We start from the raw sequence: 21,269 nt of genomic DNA, 5'->3' as shown, positions 1-21,269 counted from the left end.
GGCCACCCTTAAAACGGTGTTTCCCGGGGGCAGCCCCCGGGAAAGCGGCTCAGAACCCCAGAAAGGGGCTGACGGGCTCCTTGATTTGATTTTCTCACGATGAAACGTGAACCAAGTTTCTGAAGCATTTTTTTTTAATCGGAGATAAGAGTAAACAATGGTATAAAATGGTAACGATCTATTCTGCTCATGATTGACACACAGGTCTTCCATTGCCCCCAAGTACCATTGAGTAAAAAAAACCAAAACAAAACAAAAAAAACCCCAAACAAACAAAAACAAAACCAGAAGCAAAGCCTATGGCGTGGCCGCTCTTCCAGCCCAGTGATTCCTCCACACAGTTGCAAAATCAGAGCAGCAACATTCACTTCTGTCTTGGAGTAGGGACAAGCAGGACTGAAACATCTCATTTTGTGGAAAGTTAAACACAGCCCAGCAGCACTGGTCTGCCCTCAAGTCCTGGCTTAGCCAACTGCATCCTGTAGGTCTAGGAAAGTCTTCAAACCCACAACTTGCAACAGGAAAAAAAAAATAATTAAAAGGCATGTATTGTGACAGTTGTCTTAGGGGCAATAACCAACCCCCCTCCCCCATCTCAGAAGGCTGTAGTCAAGACTTCAGAGGGGCTTTTGCAGCACCAAAATAGGCCGCAAACGCTGGCCTGGTCCCTCGTGACAGCAGAGATACAAGCTCTAACCCCCTCAGCACACAGCACCCCCACGGCAAGTTAGAACGCCGTTGCTGTTGTAGCGCAGTCCAATTCAAAGCTTGGCTGTAGTCCAGAGCGCTCACAGCAGGACCGAGAAGAAGAGTCTCTGCTACAGCCAGGGTAGCTTGGACGTGGAACCCCGGGACCCTGCGTTCTCCATGCGCTTAGGTGGCTGCTGGAGTGCATCGAGGAGAGATGCCGAACCTGCGCTGGAGCAAACCGTCACCAAAACGGCACCGTAACCCTCCTCCGGTTGGCAGCCAGCCTAGTCCAAACTTCTTCTGCCTTGAGTTGATCCTAGTAAAAACCAGTTTGTCACAAACAGATACCTCTGCAAATATCGATGGGACTAAGATTTAAGTACAAAATGGCTTAAAGTGAAATCTGCAGCTTTGTTTTTGCCCCAGTCATTGGCTTTATCCCTTCTGTTGTGCAAAGCCTCTGACTGGTGGGTTGTGCCCATTTCAGATTTGCTGGAGGTTTCTGGGGAAGGGGTGTTCTTGATTAAAGATCACTTGGGAATGTGGAGCTCAACACATCTAGGTATTTAAAGACAAGTTCGTGTTTGCTCAAGGCCAACCCACAGCCTTACTCCTCTTCTGTCCACTGGCCACTAGCCACGTGGCCATTAACACGGTTCGAGCCGTTACTTGAAGTGCTGAAAACTCCTTTTGTGCTGTTGGAAGTCACATCCTCCTCTTCAGAGCTGCTCTCTACATCACTGCGGTCATCCTTTGATACCTAAACATTTCAAATGAAATTTGGTAGCGGAAAGGGGAGAAGGGAGGTTGAAAAATTCACAGAAAGCAGTAGTTAGAAGGTTGTGTCCATGTGATTAACCAGCTTCAGTCACTTACAGTTACCATCTACATTTGATCCTGAATCACTTCAAACTCACAAGGAGGAATTTGTGGTCACAGGTGGAACGCAAGACACAGGCACTGAGAATGACGATTTGGAACTATGAGTTCCCTTTTCCAAATACTCATGAAAGCTTTTAGACTTTTTTTACTCTCACCAGATCAGAGGACACTACAGATCTTTGGTTGTTCTTGTCTTCCAACAGCTGCATTCTAGATTGGTTAAAGGCTGCTTTTCCAAACAACAAATTTGTTTTGAATCACAAAACTTGCCATAATCATCAGCGGGTATGATGACCAAAAAAAATGTACATATCAGTTTCAGGGAGAACATCTTGTCCTACAGAGAATGGCTTTGATATTTTAAAAGTTAACAGCTTGCTTTATCACGTTACTGTTTGCACAAAGGGCCTCCCATTTTAACAGCTTGTGGTTCATACATGAGAACTCGTTTATGAGCAAAAGCCTGTTTGGACAGTGAGCTGTAGAACAACGACAACTATCTAATCCAGCAAACACCCGTCCAGGAAGGAGCATCTCAGCCCAGAGATCTAGCTCTGCTTTACAGAGGTACACCTTTAGTTAAAAAAAAACCACAGCTGAATTTGGTTTGTATGTGGGATTTTGAACCTCCCGAGGCAGATCCAGGCGCACATTTTGCTGCCGGCTGCTCCGAGTGCCACAGGAGGGCACTGTACCAGCACCGCCAATCCCACCGCACCAGAAGGTGAAGGAAGAGATCCTCAGCCCGGCCTGAACTGCAAACAAGCACCTTGGTTGGTGGCAGGGTGCCAGAGCCATAAACTCACCAGTGCAGCGCGGAACAGTGACTGTGTGAACGGCTCCTGCTTTGCACACCCCAAGGCGGGCTCTCGCATTTCTGCCTCTGACACTGACAACCCCGATTTACTGCATGTGCAAGCACTTGGCAGCTAGCACGTTTCCAAGGATTTCAGGATTTTATTCTGCTCTGCTTGCAGAGTTACTCAGGGTTAGGGCTTTTGAACAGCACCAGGCAGGAAGTTTTTGAACTCGAGGGGAGATCTGGCAGAAAGCCAGGTAAAGTTAATGATCTCCAGGATTGGTTTTGACAGGCCTGTTGGATTTACTGGCTTCTGTCTGCTGCCAGAACTTCTGATATCTTTCCCCACTCTCCTGCTACTTTGGAAGTTCAAAGGGTCACTGGAAGGAAGCAGAAATCCCTCGAAATTTTTCCCATTATTTGGGGGACAAGTGACTGTTCTACTCCTTCTTGCAAAAAGCACTGCATTTCTCCTGTCCTCTTCCACTCAGCAGAGCATTAACGAGCACTAAGGACAGATATCAGAGTCTCTGTGGGCGTATAAAAGGAGAAAGGTGAAGGTCATGCAGCCAGCCGGCAGCAGATAAGAACAAACCCCGGACACTGCTTTGATCTTTGGAAAAAACTGCATTTTAGCATACTGTCAGAACCAGCTCTGTATGAACCGGGGAGAGAAACACTTTAAGAGAAGGCACCAGCCATCTGAAGCCCCAAGACCATAGCTTGGTTTTTGTCTCAGCCTTGAAACAGACACAGATGCGTTTCAGTGAACAGACAGAAGCACAGATCACACTTACATGCAAAGGATGAAACTGTCCAGCTCCAATCTGGCACAGAGAAAAGGAGTGAGAAAAGAATGAAGAATACAGAGCTTAGAGTCCTTTCTCTGGCTAGGTCACCTGGACAGGAGAGAACCAAGGAAGAGAAAAGATGTAGCCCTCAGGATACAGAAACAGCTGCACAGACAGAAAACAAGACGTTTGCAGTAGCAGCTGCAGAGAACAGATGAGACGATCAGGTGCATACTCTGAAACATGCTGTCCCCTGACAATCACTGCCACAGACAACTACGATATAAATATTTTTCAAGGTTACATTCCATGTGTAGGGGCAGCTAAGAAGTCAAACACAAAATAGAGCCATGAGAAAAACTCAGATCAGAATACCAAATATATGATTTTAAAAAGCATTTGTGCTATGAAATCAGCTGTTGCTCACTGGTAGCTGCGAAGGAAGTGGCTTCTTTTGATGCGTTGGTGGGGTGTCAAATTAGTTCCTAGACTGGCTTGCCCTGTCTCATGCTACTTCAGTTGAACTACACCTTTTTGCCTGGCAACTGAGGTTGCAGCTGAAAGTCAGCATTGTTCACTCTTAGGGCAGTATCTGTTGCTAACCAGCTGCTGTAGTTTCACCCTCCTTCTCCATGAGACGCCCAACACAAATTAAAATTAGAGTACTCGGGACTGAAGCCAGACTGCACCCCAGTAGCCCAGTGAGAGCCAGCAAACTCCTGTGCGTTTCTGATAACCCTTTCTCTGCATGCTGCAGCTCGAGGCCTGGCCTGCACTGACAGCCGGAAGCCTGCGTTAATGCAAACAACACGTAACCCTCATCACACCCCAAGAAACAGCTAAAGTTGGAAAGCTGGAAAACATCCCATACGATTGATGAAAAAAGAGCCTACTACCCCCTTAAACTCCAAACTAAGTACCTAACAAGTCTGTCACCATCACTGTTACAACATCTGAACGTACTGGAAGGTGTTACTTCCTTGCATGACCAGAACAGAGAGGAGAGCATCCCCGCCTTTGTATACACCTAGCGACTCAAGTCTGCAGAGCAACCAAGGTAAAAACCGCACCGTTCTCCAAAGCACTCCTGATGCGAGTCCCTCGAGAACTAGTACCAGTCCTCACTGAAGGGCCCAGTTTCTCATGATTGCTCATGATAGTACTTGTAGGAAAGAGGACCCGAAACAGTCACCAGCAATCTTACCTTGCCCCGCACGAGGGCCTTGTAGGCAGTGCGAATGATGAGATAAGACCAGATGATATGCAAGAACTGCAAGGTTATCAAAAGCCCATTGAACAGCCACCATGAAGGATAAGGACCAATCAACTCCCAGCTTTCAAATAAGGTTGTATTCAAAATCCTAGAAGAGATCCAGAAACACATTACAGATCGGCTGTGCTGGTAACACGGCTTCCAGCTCTAAATTAAGATGACTGGCCAGATGCACAACAGTTTGTATCTCATTTAAGCATCTGTTGCTTTGCTCCCGTCAGAGCAGCGCTGCAGCTAGTGTCTCGCCAGCGTTAGGAGACAGACTAAAGCTAATTAGAAACATTTGAACTGAGCAACAAACAGGAGAAGATGCAAGTGTTCTGCAATTTGGTTACACACACAGATCTGCTGCCAACTTCCTTCTCAAAAGCATGAGCGTTTATAACAACTTTACAGAAAGTGATGTCAAGCTGCACTGGTCATCAAAACAACTGTTAATGCATTCATACTTGAGCAGTCTTCACCCATATTTAAAGATCAGGAAGGAATTTTGTTCCCAGAAGGCCTCCCTCCCTGTGTGCTATTCTCTTCCCTCAGATTTTTATAGATTCCTCCTGCCAAGCTGGAGGACTAGAAACTGCTTTATGGACAAAGCTTTGTGCTTGCTTTCATTACTGTTTTGCTGTTCTTGTCGCTGGGAGTTATTGCCAGTACTTAAGTAATTTAATAAACACTTTAGATTTTATGAAGTAGAGAGGTATGGAGAGACCTTTAAAGACATCATTAATTTCACATAGCTTTTAACGTTTCACAAGAGAAACAAGCCTTTCAAAGAAGAACCCAAGTCCCCCAAAATGCAGCTACAGAAACATCTAACTCATAGCCAGTTTATGGATGAATTAAATGCAATTCCAGAGATCTGTTGACATTTTACACTACTAATTACGGAAGGGAATATATGTGAAATGAAATTGCATAAGGTCTGCAATACCGCTGCAAGCTTGCCAGATTTCTCTACAAAGTTGGGGAATTACATTACAGCTAGTGGAAAATACATTAAAGATTTACAGGACTGATGAGCAACAGCATGATGCAAGAGCATCACCTCATGACAGACAACAGCAATAAAAACAATGACAACTATCTCATCTGCCACTGTGAGGAGCCTACGAAGACATAAGAATTAAAGCTCTTCCTCATCCAAACTCCTCTGACGCATTTACTGGAAAACAAGCAAGAGCTTTAATTGCGACCTTGATACCAAAGCGTAACTATTGTTGCTGCCTACTGTCAAGGCACCCAAAAAGAATGGGAGTGCAAGCTGTCCGTTGCCTAGGAAATAAATATATGCAGTAAAACTGAAATAAACTGAGTAATAATTGGGTGCAACCAAGTTTTCACCGCACTCAACAGAAACAAGAAGTGGATAACAGCTCATCAACAGAACTACCTCACCAAGCCTGACCTATCAAGGTGAGAGGGAATCTCATTATAGGACGATTAGCTATAAGCCATTTAGCCAGGGTTTTACCTCCCAAGAAACCTATTTCAGGCTCTGAACAGTCACGACACGAAGACAGGACACGAGTGTCATAAGAATCAGAAACTGCAACAATGACTAAGCCAGCTACTTAAAAAATCAAATTTACCTCAAGAGCCCATGCCTCATTTGTAACTACTTCCAAAACTTCTTCAGAGAAGCCAACAACCCTTCAAGTCTTTCAGAGCAGATACCGGCTGACTTGGCTCCAGCTAATAAGCACTGTCATCACTTTGCAGGAGGAGGAGAGGGGCCAGCTGTGCATTAGGATGCTAGTCGCTTTGCACACTCCCTCAGCTGACTGTTGAGAGGTTTCTTCATATGCCTAGTTGAACACACTGCTCCGAACAGCACTTGGGTTGTCTGCAACTTCAGGCTGCCTCAAGGGACAGGCTGGAATGCTTGCAAGAAGTCTAAATGCAAAGGCTTTGCTTAAAGGATTGGAAGAACAAACGAGACTTTACAGCTCAAGGTGCTTACCAGAAAGGATAAATGCCCAACCGTGTAACAATGAATACGACACCAAAGAGCATGAAGAAAGCATCGCACAGACGTTGGTACTTGGCATAATTGGCTAGCTTTGCAGCCTAAAAGAGACAAGAAACATGAGAATATTATTCCCTTTGTGCACTCATGTAATTACCAGGCTGTAGAGCTTCAAAGACCCTCAAGCCATCACATCTGTCAGGAGTTTGGAACATTTAGGGATTATTCTCAGCACTAAAGCAGTTATGAGGAAAAGCTGACAAGGCAGGATCAGCAGCACAAGTTTTATGGCATATTTAATGCAGTTTATCAAGAATGGGAACATCAGCTTGCTCCCTTGAGACCACACTAGCATTAGGTACGCAAAGATTTGAAAGGAAACTCACCTCTAAAAGGAAATCTGATGCATCATGGAGGCACAGCACCAGAGTTCCAACCCGCACCATATTATTCATGTAAGAGAATGTAATGAGTCCAATTGTAGCCAAATGATGGACGAACATGATCAGGAAATCCTGGAAACAGAAAAAAAAATAAAAATGGAGACTCTTTGGCTGTCAAAGAAATACAAAGGTTGGGAACAGAGCCACAAAACTGACTAACTGGGGTCACAGGATTACTTCAGTTCAGACTCTGCCTCCACTTTATCTAAAACATAGCTCATCGCACAACATCACCCATCGTCACTAAAGGTTCCAGAAAGGTCTCTCCCAACATTCGTGCTCCTGTGAAGTCAGAACTCTGCATACACAGGCACAGTGCAGTCTCTTTGGCACACACATGCAAGGTAAAGATAAGTGTGCCTGCAGACCCCACTGAAAAGATTGACAGGACAACATATGGCCCTTTTTTTGGCTCCTCTCGGTTTTACAGTCATACTGCTAGTCCTTTCAGCTCTTGGCTCCAATTTTAAGTACGCTGCTGTTACTGTTGTCAGTGTGCAAAAGCCTGCCAGAGCATAGCAGACAGAGAACACAAGATAAGCCAACAGCAAGAACCAAGCCACTTCATTAAAAAAAAGTTTACGATGCACATACATTCAGGGCTGTTATCCAGTGTAGCCCCCTGGGTACACCACTTCCACTCCATGTCAATGTACCTTTCCAGGCTTGCAGTGTGGAACATAATCCACTTTGTTAAAGTCAGAGTACAAAATTAAACATTATAAACAATTTCACAGATGCTGTTAATCATTCCCTTTCTGCAGCTCCAAAATACTCTGTAATGCCTCACCTGCTAATATTTCAGTACAGACAAAAAAAATCCCAGGCAAACTTTTCTTTTTGAACAGTCAGTGCAAGAATTGGAATAATTTGCTGCTTTGCAGATTGTATTACAGAAGCAATAAACCATGATTTACTATGGACTGTTTTCCAGCAGCAACAATAAGCCAAATCCTAGAATGCAGCGCAACGGAATTAGATTCCGGCAATCATGACCAGTCATCATGCCGCTACACACACAGATGAAAAATTACTTTCAAAGAAACATTTATTATTGCTTTAGTGTTTGTCATTTTCTCACCCGGCTCAGCAAAGTACTGTTTCGAGTATCTCATTTTCATGTCTTCTTGCAAGCCTTCTAATTAAATCTATTTTTACACAATGATTTGATAAGTTTTTATTGGGAGGTATTGAGTGATTCTGTTCTTTCCCCTGGCAGGTGTAAGGGACTCTCAAGGATATACCAGGCTGCATATCAGGCTTGCTCCTTCCTTTTCCCCAGGACTGGGCAGTGATTACAGAGGAAGGCTACACAAAGATGTGAATGAGGAAGAAAATACAGTTATGACTACACTTTAGCTTTACTGGCCTGACAGACTCACATTTTTTTGTTAGTCCTATCTATTTAGCAAAGCGGTTAGTGCAATTTGGTTAATCTCACCTTCCGTTTAATGTCTGTAAACTGAGAAAACATGAGAGACCAATAGAAGGCCAACTCCAAGATATAGTAATAATAAAGCCTGGATGTTAGAGGCTGGAAAACAAAGATAGCACAGTTAGAAGACAAAGTACTTCAAAATTTACATTAAAAATGACTTCTTCCTTCCCTCCCATCCCACTATGTTCCCCTAGAATGCTGAGGCATAAGGTAAAAGACCCAGAATTCAGGTTTAGTAAAAACAAGCTTAAGCAACAGACATCTTACTACAGGCTTAGTCACACACACACACTTGTGTGTTTGAGCTGTATTCAAAAGGAGTAAGATTCCCTTGTCAATATTTACAACTCATCAACTCTTGGGTTAGGAAAACCAGGCACTGAAACAGACTGCTTGGCCTCTGTACAATCATACTTGCTGCATAATGAAAACAACGCTGTAAATAAGTGACTGCTATAATTTTATGCATAATTTTAATAATCTCAGCAGCAGGGAAACATAAAATGAATACAAACTGAGTCAGTTCTATCTGAGGAAACACTGCTGCTGACAAACCTAACTGGGATCCGAAGACAGAAGAGTAAATGCCTTCCAGAAGGGACAGCCATTCACTCACTAGAAAGCTTACCAGGTTGCAGCCTGTGCAGCATCCACCCCGCAGAATAATGAGAAGCACTCGAGTCTACTGAGTTTCAATCTGCTATCATTAATAAAAAATAAAAACTGAAATTGTGCAAAAAAGTTTGAACCTAGGAAGTGTTTCTCTCTTACCTGAAAAGGGTAGTTGTACCAGCACTGTCGTGTGTCCCAAAACCAGGGTGTCTAAAGGGAAAAAGATAAATTATTATTCTACTAGGTTTTTTCTTCTCTAAGACAGTTGATCACTACGGTACTGTTTCACTGAAATTTTATCTTGACTCTACCATTCAAGCTAAATTTATTATAAAACATCCCAGTGATTTAAAATATTCTTTCTGCAAAGGCAAGTTATACTGCAATGGAAATTCAAAGAATAATCATACAGCTCTAATAATAATAAAGACCCAAAGAGATGAATCTGTATTCCTTCAAGTGGAAGATGAGGAAAAAAAATAAGCAGCTGTCCATAGCAAAAAACCTCAGTTCTGTCCCATTTTGGGGTAACACGACAAATAAGTTTCTATACAGATCTGTCAGTATGGAAATATTAGAAGCTTTCCTCTAACGTAAAGAAAGTCCTTAAACAGAGACCCCAAGATCTCAAATAAGAGAACATAAAGATGACTAGCCCCCTTGTTTTATGCTAGGTGCAAGCACAGGTAACAGTGACACAGGTAGTCAAACCCCCCAAATTTCAGCAGGACAGCCACAGCCCAGCTGCATGCCACACAGAACAAAAAGGGAGGGGCACAGGGGATGACAGAGCAACTCACCGTCCAGAGAAACCTGATTCCATAAAAAAATATACTTAAATAAAATGTAAATCTCCACCTGGAAAAAAAAGCAAAAATTAAACTTATGAAATAGAAATAGCTCCTGGTTAACATCTGTAACAAAAACTGGAACAACTGTGAAAAAAACCAGTTCTGACACCTGAAAACCTTTCACCCACCAAATAGTAATCCTTCATTTGCAAACATTTCATGTAAGGATAAATCTATTTAAGAGTTTTCACACCATACGCTAGTTTGCATCAACAGTGAAGTTTGAAATAAAGTTCAGAGTAAGCATGCATCATTCATATGCTTTACTATACAGTAACAAGATAACGGCAAGAAAAGTCATTGTTATCCAGAAGGTATCCTAATATATGTATTTGTCCCTCTTACCTTGTGGCTTTAAGTAGACAAAACCATACTGGGGGAAGAATTAATATGAAGAAAGTTACTGGAAAGGAAAGAAACCAGCACAGAAGAAATAACAAGTCAGGGAAAAAATATTCAGATGCTAATACACTAACAGAGGTTACTACAAGCATTCAGAAAGAAACAAAGAACAAAAGAATGAACTGAAATGAAAAGAACAGGAATCCAAGAAGCATCTGTATAAAAGTATATACATCATTGTGTAAGCCATAAGGTCACTCTGGGAACAAACGCTGGTCCACAACTGTGCAGACAGCAGACTCGTCTTTAGTACAATTACTCAAGTTGTGCACATGCATACATGCACACACACACACTGAAGTGCTATGTTTGGATTACGGATCTGGTCCGCTATCTAAAGCTGCTAATCGTTGATCGGAATAACTCCTGTACATGTGTTCTGGTCTCTCATGCACATATACGAAATATTTTAGAATGCTCAATTCTAAAAAGCCCTCTTAAGTTCTTTCATTTGCTTATATAAGGATTTATCTTCTACCAGCCAACCCCAAGACTCTAGTTTAAATTAGCAGCTGACCACAGTTTCAGTCAGAAAAGAGAACATACAGCTGGAGCTTTAGGGTGAAGCCACATCTTGGCCTCTGCACAAACATACATGCTCTCACAAAATTTAGTGAGGGTGGTGGGTTTGTCCTGGTTCCTCCGATGACGAAACCAGCGCTGGATCTTTCGAACATCCCAGTCTAGCTGCTTTGACAAGCCTTCTAACCTTTTTCCATCTGGAGACTGAAGGAAAACGAAACAAGTGTCATTTCTCCTACTTTCAACCTACTTTTCAGACCAAGATTCCCTCTGTACTATGACAGAAATGATGCAGAGATAACAAAACACACACACTAGGAAGGCACTACGTATAGACTCGAAGCAGGAACCCATTGCCACAAATATTCATTTGAGTTTAACCTTCATAACCCACTAATTACTTAATGATTCAGAATGCTTTTGCTTAAACATTTCCTCATTTATTTCATCATTTGACAGCACATTATGACAAAGAATGCAATTGTTCTGCTTCTTAATTTGGGGGGAGGAGCTTTCAAAATGTCCTGTCCTACCTGTTAAAACTTGCACATCAATTGAAACAGTCCAGAACTCAGGAAGATCAAAGCTGAATACATTTAAGGGTTGCTACTTACTGCATGTTTAGGGAAACTTTAAAGTAAGAGTTGGTTTAACACACTACATATTTGTATTCCAAAAGGGCATCGTAGAGGTGGTGTTATTTCCCTTACCAAAGTTTATCAATAAAATTAAATTTGAAAGCTGAAATAATTATATGACAAAGAATATATCGCTGTTCTCTGGGAATTCTACTGGCATTTTATTTGTTTGAATAATGACATAAATGGATTTATAAGAGCAGACAAAGTGAACAAAACCTGATAACTACCTCTAAAATGGCCCAGTGGTGAGATAAGCCACGTTAGTTTCAGACCAGTGTCCTTTTAACAAGCTCTGCCAGGGAGCTCTTACAACTGAAAGATGATAAACACATTTTACTACTTGAGTTACATAAAAACCAAAAAAACTACGCAGAATGCTGATTCAATAGTCACCAGACTGTTCAACTGAAAAGCAAAATCATCTGTCGTTTGATTTTCAGTATTGAGACCATGACTTTCCTGTAATTCCATCACAACCGGATCTCTCTCCACTTTACCAGGCTTTAATGGTTTGGGCTACCTGACACTTTGCATTGGAAGTGAATCTGCCTCAAAGGAGAATTTACAGAGTCTGATTTCAGAACAGCAATGAAATCTTTCCCCTGCATCAGTGCCACTCTACATTCCGATTCTCCAAATCCAACAGCAGACATAAGCATACTGGTAGCTCTGCTTTCATAAGCTAGTTAAATTTTGCACAGCATTCGTCTTCATGAGTTTCCTAAACATTAATTTCAAGGACATCCCCTACAAAAAAGTCCTCCCCACAAACGGCATCAAATCATAGGGACTTTTCAGTTCACACGTCATTCAAAATACCTCAAAACTTTAATGTTCCCATAAGGCGAGTTTTAGTAAGGTTTTTATAGAATTTCCCTTCCGTTCACCGAGCACTTTATCTGCTTCACTCAGAATAAAGTTCAGCATCACCAAATCAGAACATAAAACCTTCCATTTCATTATCTTTAATGAAAATCTAGCTTGCTACCTACGTGGATTTCATTGTCAACATTCAATAGAGTACAGACAGTGTGGAATTCCGTGATCCTGAAGTGAAGGAGCAGTGTCAGCTTAAGTAAGAGAAAGGCCACGAAACAATCAAAAGAAACATCTACTCTCAACATTAAATGTCCTCCCCTTTATCAGGGCACACTTCCATTGACTGAACGCTTTCCTTAAATAACTGAGTTCCACTGTGACAGCTGTTGTCCAATTCCACTGTAGATAGCAAAAATAAAGAGGAAGGCATTCACAGAAATGGCCAATAAAACCAGCAAAGGAACAGAACTTGAGGAAGAGAGTAGCACTTTTCCAATAGGAAGTGAGATACTGGGAAATTTCTTGTTAAACAAGAATTGCCACCTGTTACAGGAGTTACAGTTTGGAAAAGGCAGGGAATTAAAGGAAGAAGCCTCGTACCTTTCTAAAAAAAAAGAACAATTTTTATTCAAAAAAGGATTCTTCTGTGCACAAAAGCATAAGTCAGCCATAAAGAGAATTTACTTTGCTACAAGAAGGATGTGCCCGAGGCAAAGTAAAATAAAAACATCCTCATTGTGCACGTACAGCGTGAAATGCATTTCTCTCAAACTAAAGAAGTGGAAGCAAACACCCCCCCCCTTACTTACAGGCCTCCATTTCTAGCAGAATTTGAAGCATGACTCACCTTAGTGATGGATGTAAACACTTTCTCTAAAATTGCATTGGGCTGGGCTCTGTGAGGTCCACTGTCTTGAATGCCAAGGTTTATGGCACATGGCTTGGCAATAAACCTGAAAGAGTTCCAAAGAAAGAGCTAGATTAAAACAAGGTATCTATTTCCCTCCTCTGCCTAAATCACAAGGACCCCGACTTGTCACCGACTGCAAAACTTATCCAAAAAGCTTCTGAAGTTCTCCACTCGCTTTGCTTAAAATGAACTTCACAGGTGAAGTAATATCTTTTATTAGTCCAACTTGTAATTGCAGACAGCACATACAGTACACACATCTAAAATGAAAAATTAAATCTTAATGTCCTTGGCTTGTAAGGACCAGAACGTGTTCCCCCAGGGTGATATCATTACTTGCAAATAAAATAATAGACACTGATAGGAGTCCTCTGCGAACCTAAATGCTCATGTAGCCCTTGTAGCCCTATAAACAAAAAGCCTTATTTCCAGAATGTTGCCTTGGTATTGCATAGCTCAGAAAAACGGGAAGTTCAAGTGACACAGTTCCTAAAAGACACACAGTGTGGGGTTTTGTTTGGTTGATTTTTTTTGTTTGGGGTTTTTTTTTTTTCCAAAAGAAAAAAAAAAGTGGCTTGTTTCCTTCAGGAGAGCAAGGAAGATGTAAGAAGTCGCTGAGTCTGAAAGACCCAAGATTGTAGTATCACACTCAGTCCTGTATGCACCGCCTATTCCAAAAGCTGATCTAACACTTTGTGAATTTTATAGCACAGACACTCTGAAAACAAGCCTGGTTTTGCAGCTACAATGAAGAGAGACATGTTCAAAAATTATTAGGTTTTGTTGTACCTTTGTGTCAAAATGGGCTCAGGATTCTAAAGAAAACGCATGTGTGACCTCAACATATGAATTTTCTCTCCTCTTGTTGGGCAAGAGAGGGGGGCTTCAAGGAGCAATTTTTATTATTTTTTTAATCAATTATTTTGAGAGAGAGCATGCATGTGTGCGCAAAGAACCTGCTTCTCAAAACCAATTTTTAAAAGGACCTAGTGTTTGCATCATTAAATCTAGTTTGCTTTGAAACAGATTGTTTCAGAGACAACAAATTACACATATGTATTTCATTTAGAAGACTCAAGTACCATCAAGCAGAAAATGCTGGTTTTTTCCAACCACTACATTTGTTACCATTTCTTCTTGTGTTTAAGAGGAGAGACTCAAATTCATGAGAATCACAACTGTAAGTGCTCCAACAGCAATCTTTCTTGGGAGTACATTGTTAGTACTACAGTAACTAATAGCTATGACTGCCTTTAAGAACAGACACAGGTTGTGGGTTTTCCCCTTGAGAAATTACAGATCAGCTCATGACTAATCCTAAAGGAACTCCCCTGCTCTCAGAAAACACTAAACAAGTAATACACACTGTGCCCCCAGGTTTCACTGTCCTACCCCATTTCTTCATACGTCCTGTTCATTTCAACAGTCATAGCTTTAAAAAAAAAAAACCAAAAAAACACAACAACCCAAAAAGGAAAGGGTGATTTCCTTTTAGCTTGGCTCAAAAGGCTCACTGCTTCCTCTATAATCTAGACCACCAGCCAGAAATCATGCTCTGATGTTATGAAACATTTGGCTAGATGTCCATAAAAGTGTACATCTTTATACTCTTCTTTCCTACAGGATATACCACAACAACAGCAAAGAAGTACACATGTGCAATTACAGGATGCCAAATATTTTTATTTCATTTTCTGGGACACAGTGCTTACAGTTCTATAAAAAAAAAAAATCCCTAGCCTGAAGATACTCAGTTTGGGTCAGTTTCCTCGCATAAGAGAGGAAACCTGAAAAATCTAAAAATCTGCACATTCAATTAATTTATTATTCAGCAGAGTCTTCTTTTGTTTTCAGAACAAGTAAAGAGAAGAAAGCTCACAGCGATCCATACAAAGTTTTGGCATTATTCTAGACTTCAAACCCTGAAGCATCAAGGAAAGAAGAAACAGCACCTCCTCAAGAAAAAAAAAAAAAAAGGCAGAAACAATTCGCTTTGGGACCTAAAGATTGCAAGGGGAAAAAACCAAACCCAAACCTCAAAACTTTGCATGAAGCTATTCCCGAGTAGTTTGCTTCCTTCACTAGAAGGCTTAGGGAAAAAATACAGATGTTTCCAGAAATTGGGGGGGAGGGGGGAGGATATCAAGAGTAAGCCACAGACACGGGACTCAAAGTTACTCAGTCAAGCGTGCTGCTGACCAAAGAGCAAACCAAAAAAACCTGCGAACATTTCTTGGTGCACACAAGCAAACTGACAAGGCACAACAATGGAGGCAGCAGAGGTAGTCCCAGTCGCAGAAACAGGAAGGAAAAAGGATGGCAGCAATGGATTTCATTACTTTTAAGGAAGTCTAACCCAATACTATAATATAGCTTCTCTAACTCCACAAAAGCAACAGCTTTGTGCAATGGAACTGCAAACGAAGACCATCCTTCTGCAGGGTTTCCTGGCTAGCCGGGCAAGGCGTTTTTACCTGGGCTGGGCACGCCTTGCTGACACTCAGGAGGCCACTGAAGAGCCACGGTCCAATTGCTTTGACCAGTTACTACCTTGCAGGCAGAATATGAAGCGAATGATCAATGCTACCGTTAGAGAAATATCAAGATGACATTTCATTTCCTTTAGGTGTTCATTAAGCGAATTCACACTTAAAACCTCTGTGGTGTTTTACAGTTTTGGCCCCAGAACAGATTTTCGGATGTGCAATTTTCACACCGTAACCCACACAGAAAAAGTTCTGCACAGCAATAGCAGTTAAGCACCAAAGAAAGGTTATCCGGTTTGTAGAATTTCCATTCTGAATAGCACACTTCTGAATTCAAAACTGAATAGCACAAGACCATGAGTAACCCGACTTGACTAAAACGTTGGCCTTGCTTTGAGGAGAGGATTGGACAAGGTGATCTCCAGAGGTCCCTTTTAATCTAAATTATTTTATGATTTCACAGAAATCTTAACTGCAGCAACTATTCCCAAGGTCAATTTAACTGCCACACCTTCCCAGCAAGGGATTATCATCACTTAAATACTTATATTACACTTTTCTGAACAGGTATCTGCTCATTGGCTTACGTCAGACCTACCAAGTTACCTTTTTCACACTAGTTAAGATAGACTGATTTTAAAACCAACACCAATTTTCAAGTACACAGACTCATGTAACAAATGTTTGTAAAGTACAACATGCCTGATAAACCCAAAGGCAGAATCCTTCTTCATGGAACGTTCAGGTTTGTCTGGTGACTCCCTATTACAGCTCCAAAAAGGAAAAGCAATCTGCAAAATAACAATATTTATAAAGTAGGAGTTCATCTTTCCATAATCTCTCAGTTTCACTGTGTTAAGATTAAACCACCTCATTCCACAACTGTCCCTAATTTTCCAGGCAGACCCGATGAAGTAACACCTAAAAGAACTTTTTTCTTCCCCCACCAGCTTGAGCACAAGCTGCAGATCCTTCCTCAGACCTGTAGAGTAGCAAGCATATCTGTTACTGAAGGGCATTCCAGTGTAATTATAAACATCATACGAAAAACATGCTCCAGGTTTTTCCAGATACTTGGGAATTTTTTTTTTTTTGTGCCTGCAGACGGACAAGATGTGTGAGGAGAAATAACAGCAAGTATAACCAAGAAAAAAACCCAACCAACACAACACACCAAACTTATGGGCAGAAGTCCTTCTTTATCCTGCTTGCACAAAAATCTGCCCCCCTACGACTAAGTCAGGACTTTACATTCCTCTACGAGTCTTGCCTCATGTCTACAGTCATATTCTTCCCACAGACAACCAGCCTAATGAATATTTTACCAACATCACGATGCAAAAGTTAATTTATAGGAGCATTCACTAACAGAAATATGCGTCAGCATTACAAGCGTCAGTGTCACAGAGACACTTCCTCAGTGAAAGGAGAGAGAAAAGACAGAAACTAAAAGAAGCTAAAACAAAAGAGCTGCACAAGTACGTAATTCAAGTTCCAAGTCATCGAGTCCAAGTGCCAATTGTGTGTCAAGGAAAACGTTTGACACAATCATCCCCAAAGCCCGAATCAGGGTACATGCACAATGGGATTTTATTAAGACAAATCTGAACTTTTATGACACATTCAAAGTGGCAGGAGGAAAGACAAAAGCATTTCTTAAAAACAATATGGTCTTTTAAAATAAACACACTAGAAACAGCCCTGGATATTGCGCTCTCAATCTGCTGTCATTTCAGGATACCACCACTGAGACACACGGTAGCAAAGACACAACTGAAAAAAAGGAACAACCCTCTCAGAAACCAGGTCACGGCCTCTACGTTTTACTGTGTAGGCAGAGGACTTGTCCTTTGACTCTCCCCTAAATTAACACAGCAGAAGAAATTTCACAAACCAGGTAGACATTATCAGGGTAAAACAATTGCTACCAGGAGGACTGTCTTACTAGGTGCAGTAGGATGCACCGTATCTCTCCTAACATCTTGTACTCCAGAGGAAAGAGAATCATTTGCACTTCTTCCCCAGACTAAGACACCTGAGCTGAACAGGGCTTGGGAAGCGAGGAGCCTGTCCTACCATATCCCTTTCGGGGTACAGTTCTGTCTCACAGCTTCCTTTCTTTGTCTGCTGGCAAGTGTGAACATTTGGCCAAGACTAGCAGCAGCATGCCAAGCCGAGATGAGATTTTGGCACTGCCACGTGTGTTCCTGGGTCCTCTGCACTGGTTTGAGCTGCCAGTGGGTTTCTGAAGTTTTTTTTGGAGGACAGAAAGATAAGATGGAGACAAAAGGAGCCTCTCAGATTTCTCTCCTACTCTGCTGACCTGCTTCATTTTTCTCCACAGTTCACCTATCTTTTTACTTTGTCCCAGTCCCCTCTTCTTAATTTCTGAAAGCTCAAGAAAATTCACACTTCTTACAGAAAAGCCACAAAAAAAAATCAACTCGATTTCTACTCACATTAGTCCTACAACCCTTTACATGCCTAGAAATACTTCTGCTCTTTTCGTGCAGAAATTTAAGATTAAATCAGTCTTTAGCGAACTATTTAAACAGGAATACGAGGTGTCTTGGTCTGCTTCACCTAACGGTTTTCCTAAATAAGCTGCTTTACTAATTAGTATCTATGTCACCCACACAGTCTGCCCTGCGTGTAGCTGTAAGAGATATACATCGTGGAAAGGATAAACCTCTGCCCCAGGGAAGAGTTAGTATCATATGTTTAGGGAAACTCAAGCAAATGAGAAATACTGTACTACACCTGTTTCTGGGCAGATACAATGATCTGCACACACTTCCATTACGTCCGAGATGCTGGGAATCCACAAATTGTTTAATAATATACTAGGCCATGTGAACAACTCCTATTTCCTCATCCAGGAACTCCCAAGGAAAGCACAACAAAGGCAGACACCAGCAACACAAGCAAACCAACTGCAGAGCGGCAGCAGCCACTTGTCTTTCACTGAAGCTCTCCTGGACAGGAGCAGAAAATAAAGTGAATTCCCCAGAGATTTTTTTCTTGCACTACCTCAGCGTAAGGCACCGCTAGCACTGGAGTAGCCGCTCGGGACCCAAAGCCAAGGGAGAAAGGAGCCCTATGGGCTTGTGTATGTCGTGACAGACACAGAGTGGGTCCCGGGACAGGTTTTCCAGGGTTACACAATACGCCGTTTCCACGCAAAAAGAGCTCCGGGAGACGCGCGGGCGGGAAGCCCGCCACGGCCTCCGCGGAAGGCCTCCGCGCTGCCTGAGGGGCGAGCGGGGAGCCCAGCCGAGTCACCCCGCGGGGCCCGGCCCGGCCCGCCTCGCCTCCGGCCCGGCCCCGCGGCCGCCCGCCGCTGCCCCGGGGCGCTCGCAGCCCGTTGCTAAGAGACACCGGCGGCCTCGCCGCGCGCTCGCCCCCGAGGCGGGAACGGGCGGCGTCTCGGCCGCCTGAGGGCCCCGCCGCCCTGGGGGCGCCCCGCGGCGGGGGCGGTCCCGCGCTCACCTCTCGAAGAGCAGCCGCACGGCGAAGATGCCGAGCGCCAGCGGGAAAGCGGAGAGGACGTGGCCCGCCCGCGGGTACTGCAGCCCGCTTCCCGGCGGGCCTGGCTCCCCGGCCAGGTCCGCCCACGTCACGTTGTGCGGCAGCCAGAACCGCTCGTTCCAGAACCAGGCCCGCAGCGCCGCCGCCGCGGCCGCCGCCATCTTCCGCCGCCGCCTGCCTCCCTCCGCCTCCCTCCCGGCGGCCGCAGCTGAGGCGGCCACCGCAGCCGACAGCGGGCTACGCCCCGCCCCAGCCCCGCCCCTCCCCTCCCGGCAGCAGGGGCGCATGCGCAGGACGAGGACGGATGGGCGGGGCTCCGCTGCACCACACCTCCCTCCGCGACCGCAGACCGTTAGCTCGGAGCAGGCGCAGGGCGCGGCGCCGGGCGGGTTGGTGAGGGGGTGGCGCGCGCGCGCGGTCCCGCCGCCGTCTCAGCGGTCGCTGAGGGGACGCGGCGTGAAGGGGTCCGGTCAGGCGCTCCCGAGCCCTCGGGGGGCTTCCACAGACAGAAGCGCGTTGTTCTGACTGACAAAAAGTCCTCAAGGAAGGCTTTAATGGGGCCTAAAGCACAAGCTACTTCAGAGGAGTCCGGCCTCTTCCCCCGGGAAGGCCCCGGCTGAGGCAGGCGCCGAGCCCAGCCTGAACACTGTGGAGGCGATTTCTACTCCGCTCCGGTAGATAAACCACCTCCCACTCACCCCGAGGGGCAGGATTCCTCAGGCGGGCTCGTAGCCCATTTCACTCGCCTCTGAAGGGAAGGGCCCCAGAGCTGCGAGCAGGACAGTGCAACTTCTCTTGTTAAGTGTTTATGGTAAGAAACTAAGGATTAGTTTTACTAACAGTAATAGCGATGCAGTTTAACATTTAAGCCCAAAACAGAGAGTGACAGGTACTGGTTAGCAAAGTTTAAGATATTCCTTATAGCTTTTAAAACATTCAGAAAAAAACTGTGGTTTAGCTTGACAGGCTTGGGATGATGGTTACCAAGTAACAAAACCCAGCCTTTCTGTAAGCTTTTCAATTAGGTTCTCAAACTCTCCATAAAGGTGATCAGCATCAACTTCCTTGTACCTTGTAGCAAATGATCCATCTTTCACATAATAGCTCTTCTGGCATCTGTCCAGTTGAGAGCAAATTAAGTGGCCCATTAAGCACTCAAATACTATGATAACTAATAGATTCAAGGACAGGCTAGTTCATGATTGTTCACTTTTTTTTAATCAACGACTTTATTTAAAAAAGTACCACGTGTGCTAATTTCTCCTTGAAGATGTTCAGCCAGTCTAAGTGAACAGTAAGGGTCCTTGTATCTCAGAGACTCACAGATGCCTCAGATTTAACTAGAACTAATGGCACATAACATTAAAGTCTCTGCTAACTGCAGCCAGCGTTGCCTTAGTATCATGTAACTGGGGATGCATTGTAAAATTCAATTGTGTTTCCTAAGAAACAGGTAGTAGGCATAATAAATCCAAGTCCACAACAAATATTCTTCCTTTTCAAATACACTTAGCACAATTTCCAGTCAGAAAGATCTCCAATTGCTTAGTAATTTGAGAAAATCTGACACCAAATGGATTTTGTTAGGAAAAGATAAGGGTTACAGAAAGCAGCATGTGATGATTGCACATCAGCTTGCTTAGTTTTACAGTACCTCAAGCGGTACAAATCAAGCTGTACTGCTCCCTTAAAAATAAAGTTAGCAGTAGGTTGTATACCTCATGGCCTGCAACTGCTAATACCTTCCAGCTAGATAGCAGGCTTCTGGGGCCAGACTCTCTTCAATGGTGCCCAGTGCCAAAGGGCAACAGGCGCAAACTGGAAAGACCAGGGAGTTCCATCTCAACACGAGGAAAAACTTCTTCACTCTGAGGGTGACCGAGCACTGGGACAGGCTGCCCGGAGAGGTTGTGAAGTCTCATTCTCTGGACATATTCAAAACCTGCCTGGACGTGATCCTGTGCAACCTGCTCTAGGTGATCCTGCTTTAGCAGGGACTTGGACTAGATGATCTCCAGAGGTCCCTTCCAACCCTGACCAGTCTGTGATTCTTTTCCCTTTTCTATCCTTCCTTCCCCTATATACATGTCATACACATGTGCATTTTCTTATGCTGCTGCAGGTCACTGCATTTCTTCCAGGTCTTAGCCCCTGTCTATCCCAACCAAACTCACCTCAGGTGATACTGAAAGAAGAGGAGGGACACCCCTCCCCAC

At 43.6% G+C, this 21,269-nt stretch overlaps 1 protein-coding gene across 4 annotated transcripts; it reads right to left on the bottom strand.

Moving 5' to 3' along the window:
- Nucleotides 1–116: 116 nt before the first annotated feature.
- Nucleotides 117–19,309, bottom strand: CERS5 (ceramide synthase 5). 4 transcript variants are annotated; one of them, XM_075737764.1, is made up of 10 exons: nt 19,015–19,305; nt 12,977–13,082; nt 10,743–10,873; nt 9,695–9,752; nt 9,054–9,104; nt 8,286–8,378; nt 6,788–6,916; nt 6,396–6,502; nt 4,367–4,523; nt 117–1,450 (listed from the first exon to the last, which is right to left on the bottom strand). In XM_075737764.1, exons 1-10 carry the CDS (start codon nt 19,212–19,214, stop codon nt 1,298–1,300), a joined length of 1,185 nt encoding a protein of 394 aa, XP_075593879.1. In that variant the 5' UTR covers nt 19,215–19,305; the 3' UTR covers nt 117–1,297. The 4 variants fall into 4 exon arrangements, with proteins under 4 accessions (XP_075593879.1, XP_075593881.1, XP_075593880.1 ...); XM_075737766.1 differs by having other exon boundaries at nt 10,091–10,873; nt 19,015–19,301; XM_075737767.1 differs by lacking the exon at nt 117–1,450 and adding an exon at nt 1,457–3,279 and having other exon boundaries at nt 4,363–4,523; nt 19,015–19,309.
- Between the last annotated feature and the right edge of the window lie 1,960 nt (nt 19,310–21,269).

Source organism: Balearica regulorum, chromosome 29 (assembly GCF_011004875.1).
Source record: "Balearica regulorum gibbericeps isolate bBalReg1 chromosome 29, bBalReg1.pri, whole genome shotgun sequence".
NCBI classification, from domain to species: domain Eukaryota; kingdom Metazoa; phylum Chordata; class Aves; order Gruiformes; family Gruidae; genus Balearica; species Balearica regulorum.
Note: the sequence above shows the minus strand (reverse complement) of the source record. Positions and strands in the feature narration are given on the sequence as shown.

Bases quoted from the DNA above. Each gene is read 5' to 3' on its own strand.
- CERS5 (XM_075737767.1), bottom strand. From the start codon at position 19,214: ATGGCGGCGGCCGCGGCGGCGGCGCTGCGGGCCTGGTTCTGGAACGAG. The intron at 6,917-8,285 runs GTGAGATTAACC...TTCTGTTTCCAG, and splicing joins TTACAGACATTAAACGGAAG to GATTTCCTGATCATGTTCGT. The intron at 3,280-4,362 runs GATTGCTGGTGA...CCTTGGTTCTCT, and splicing joins CCTCGTGCGGGGCAAGGTAA to CCTGTCCAGGTGACCTAGCC.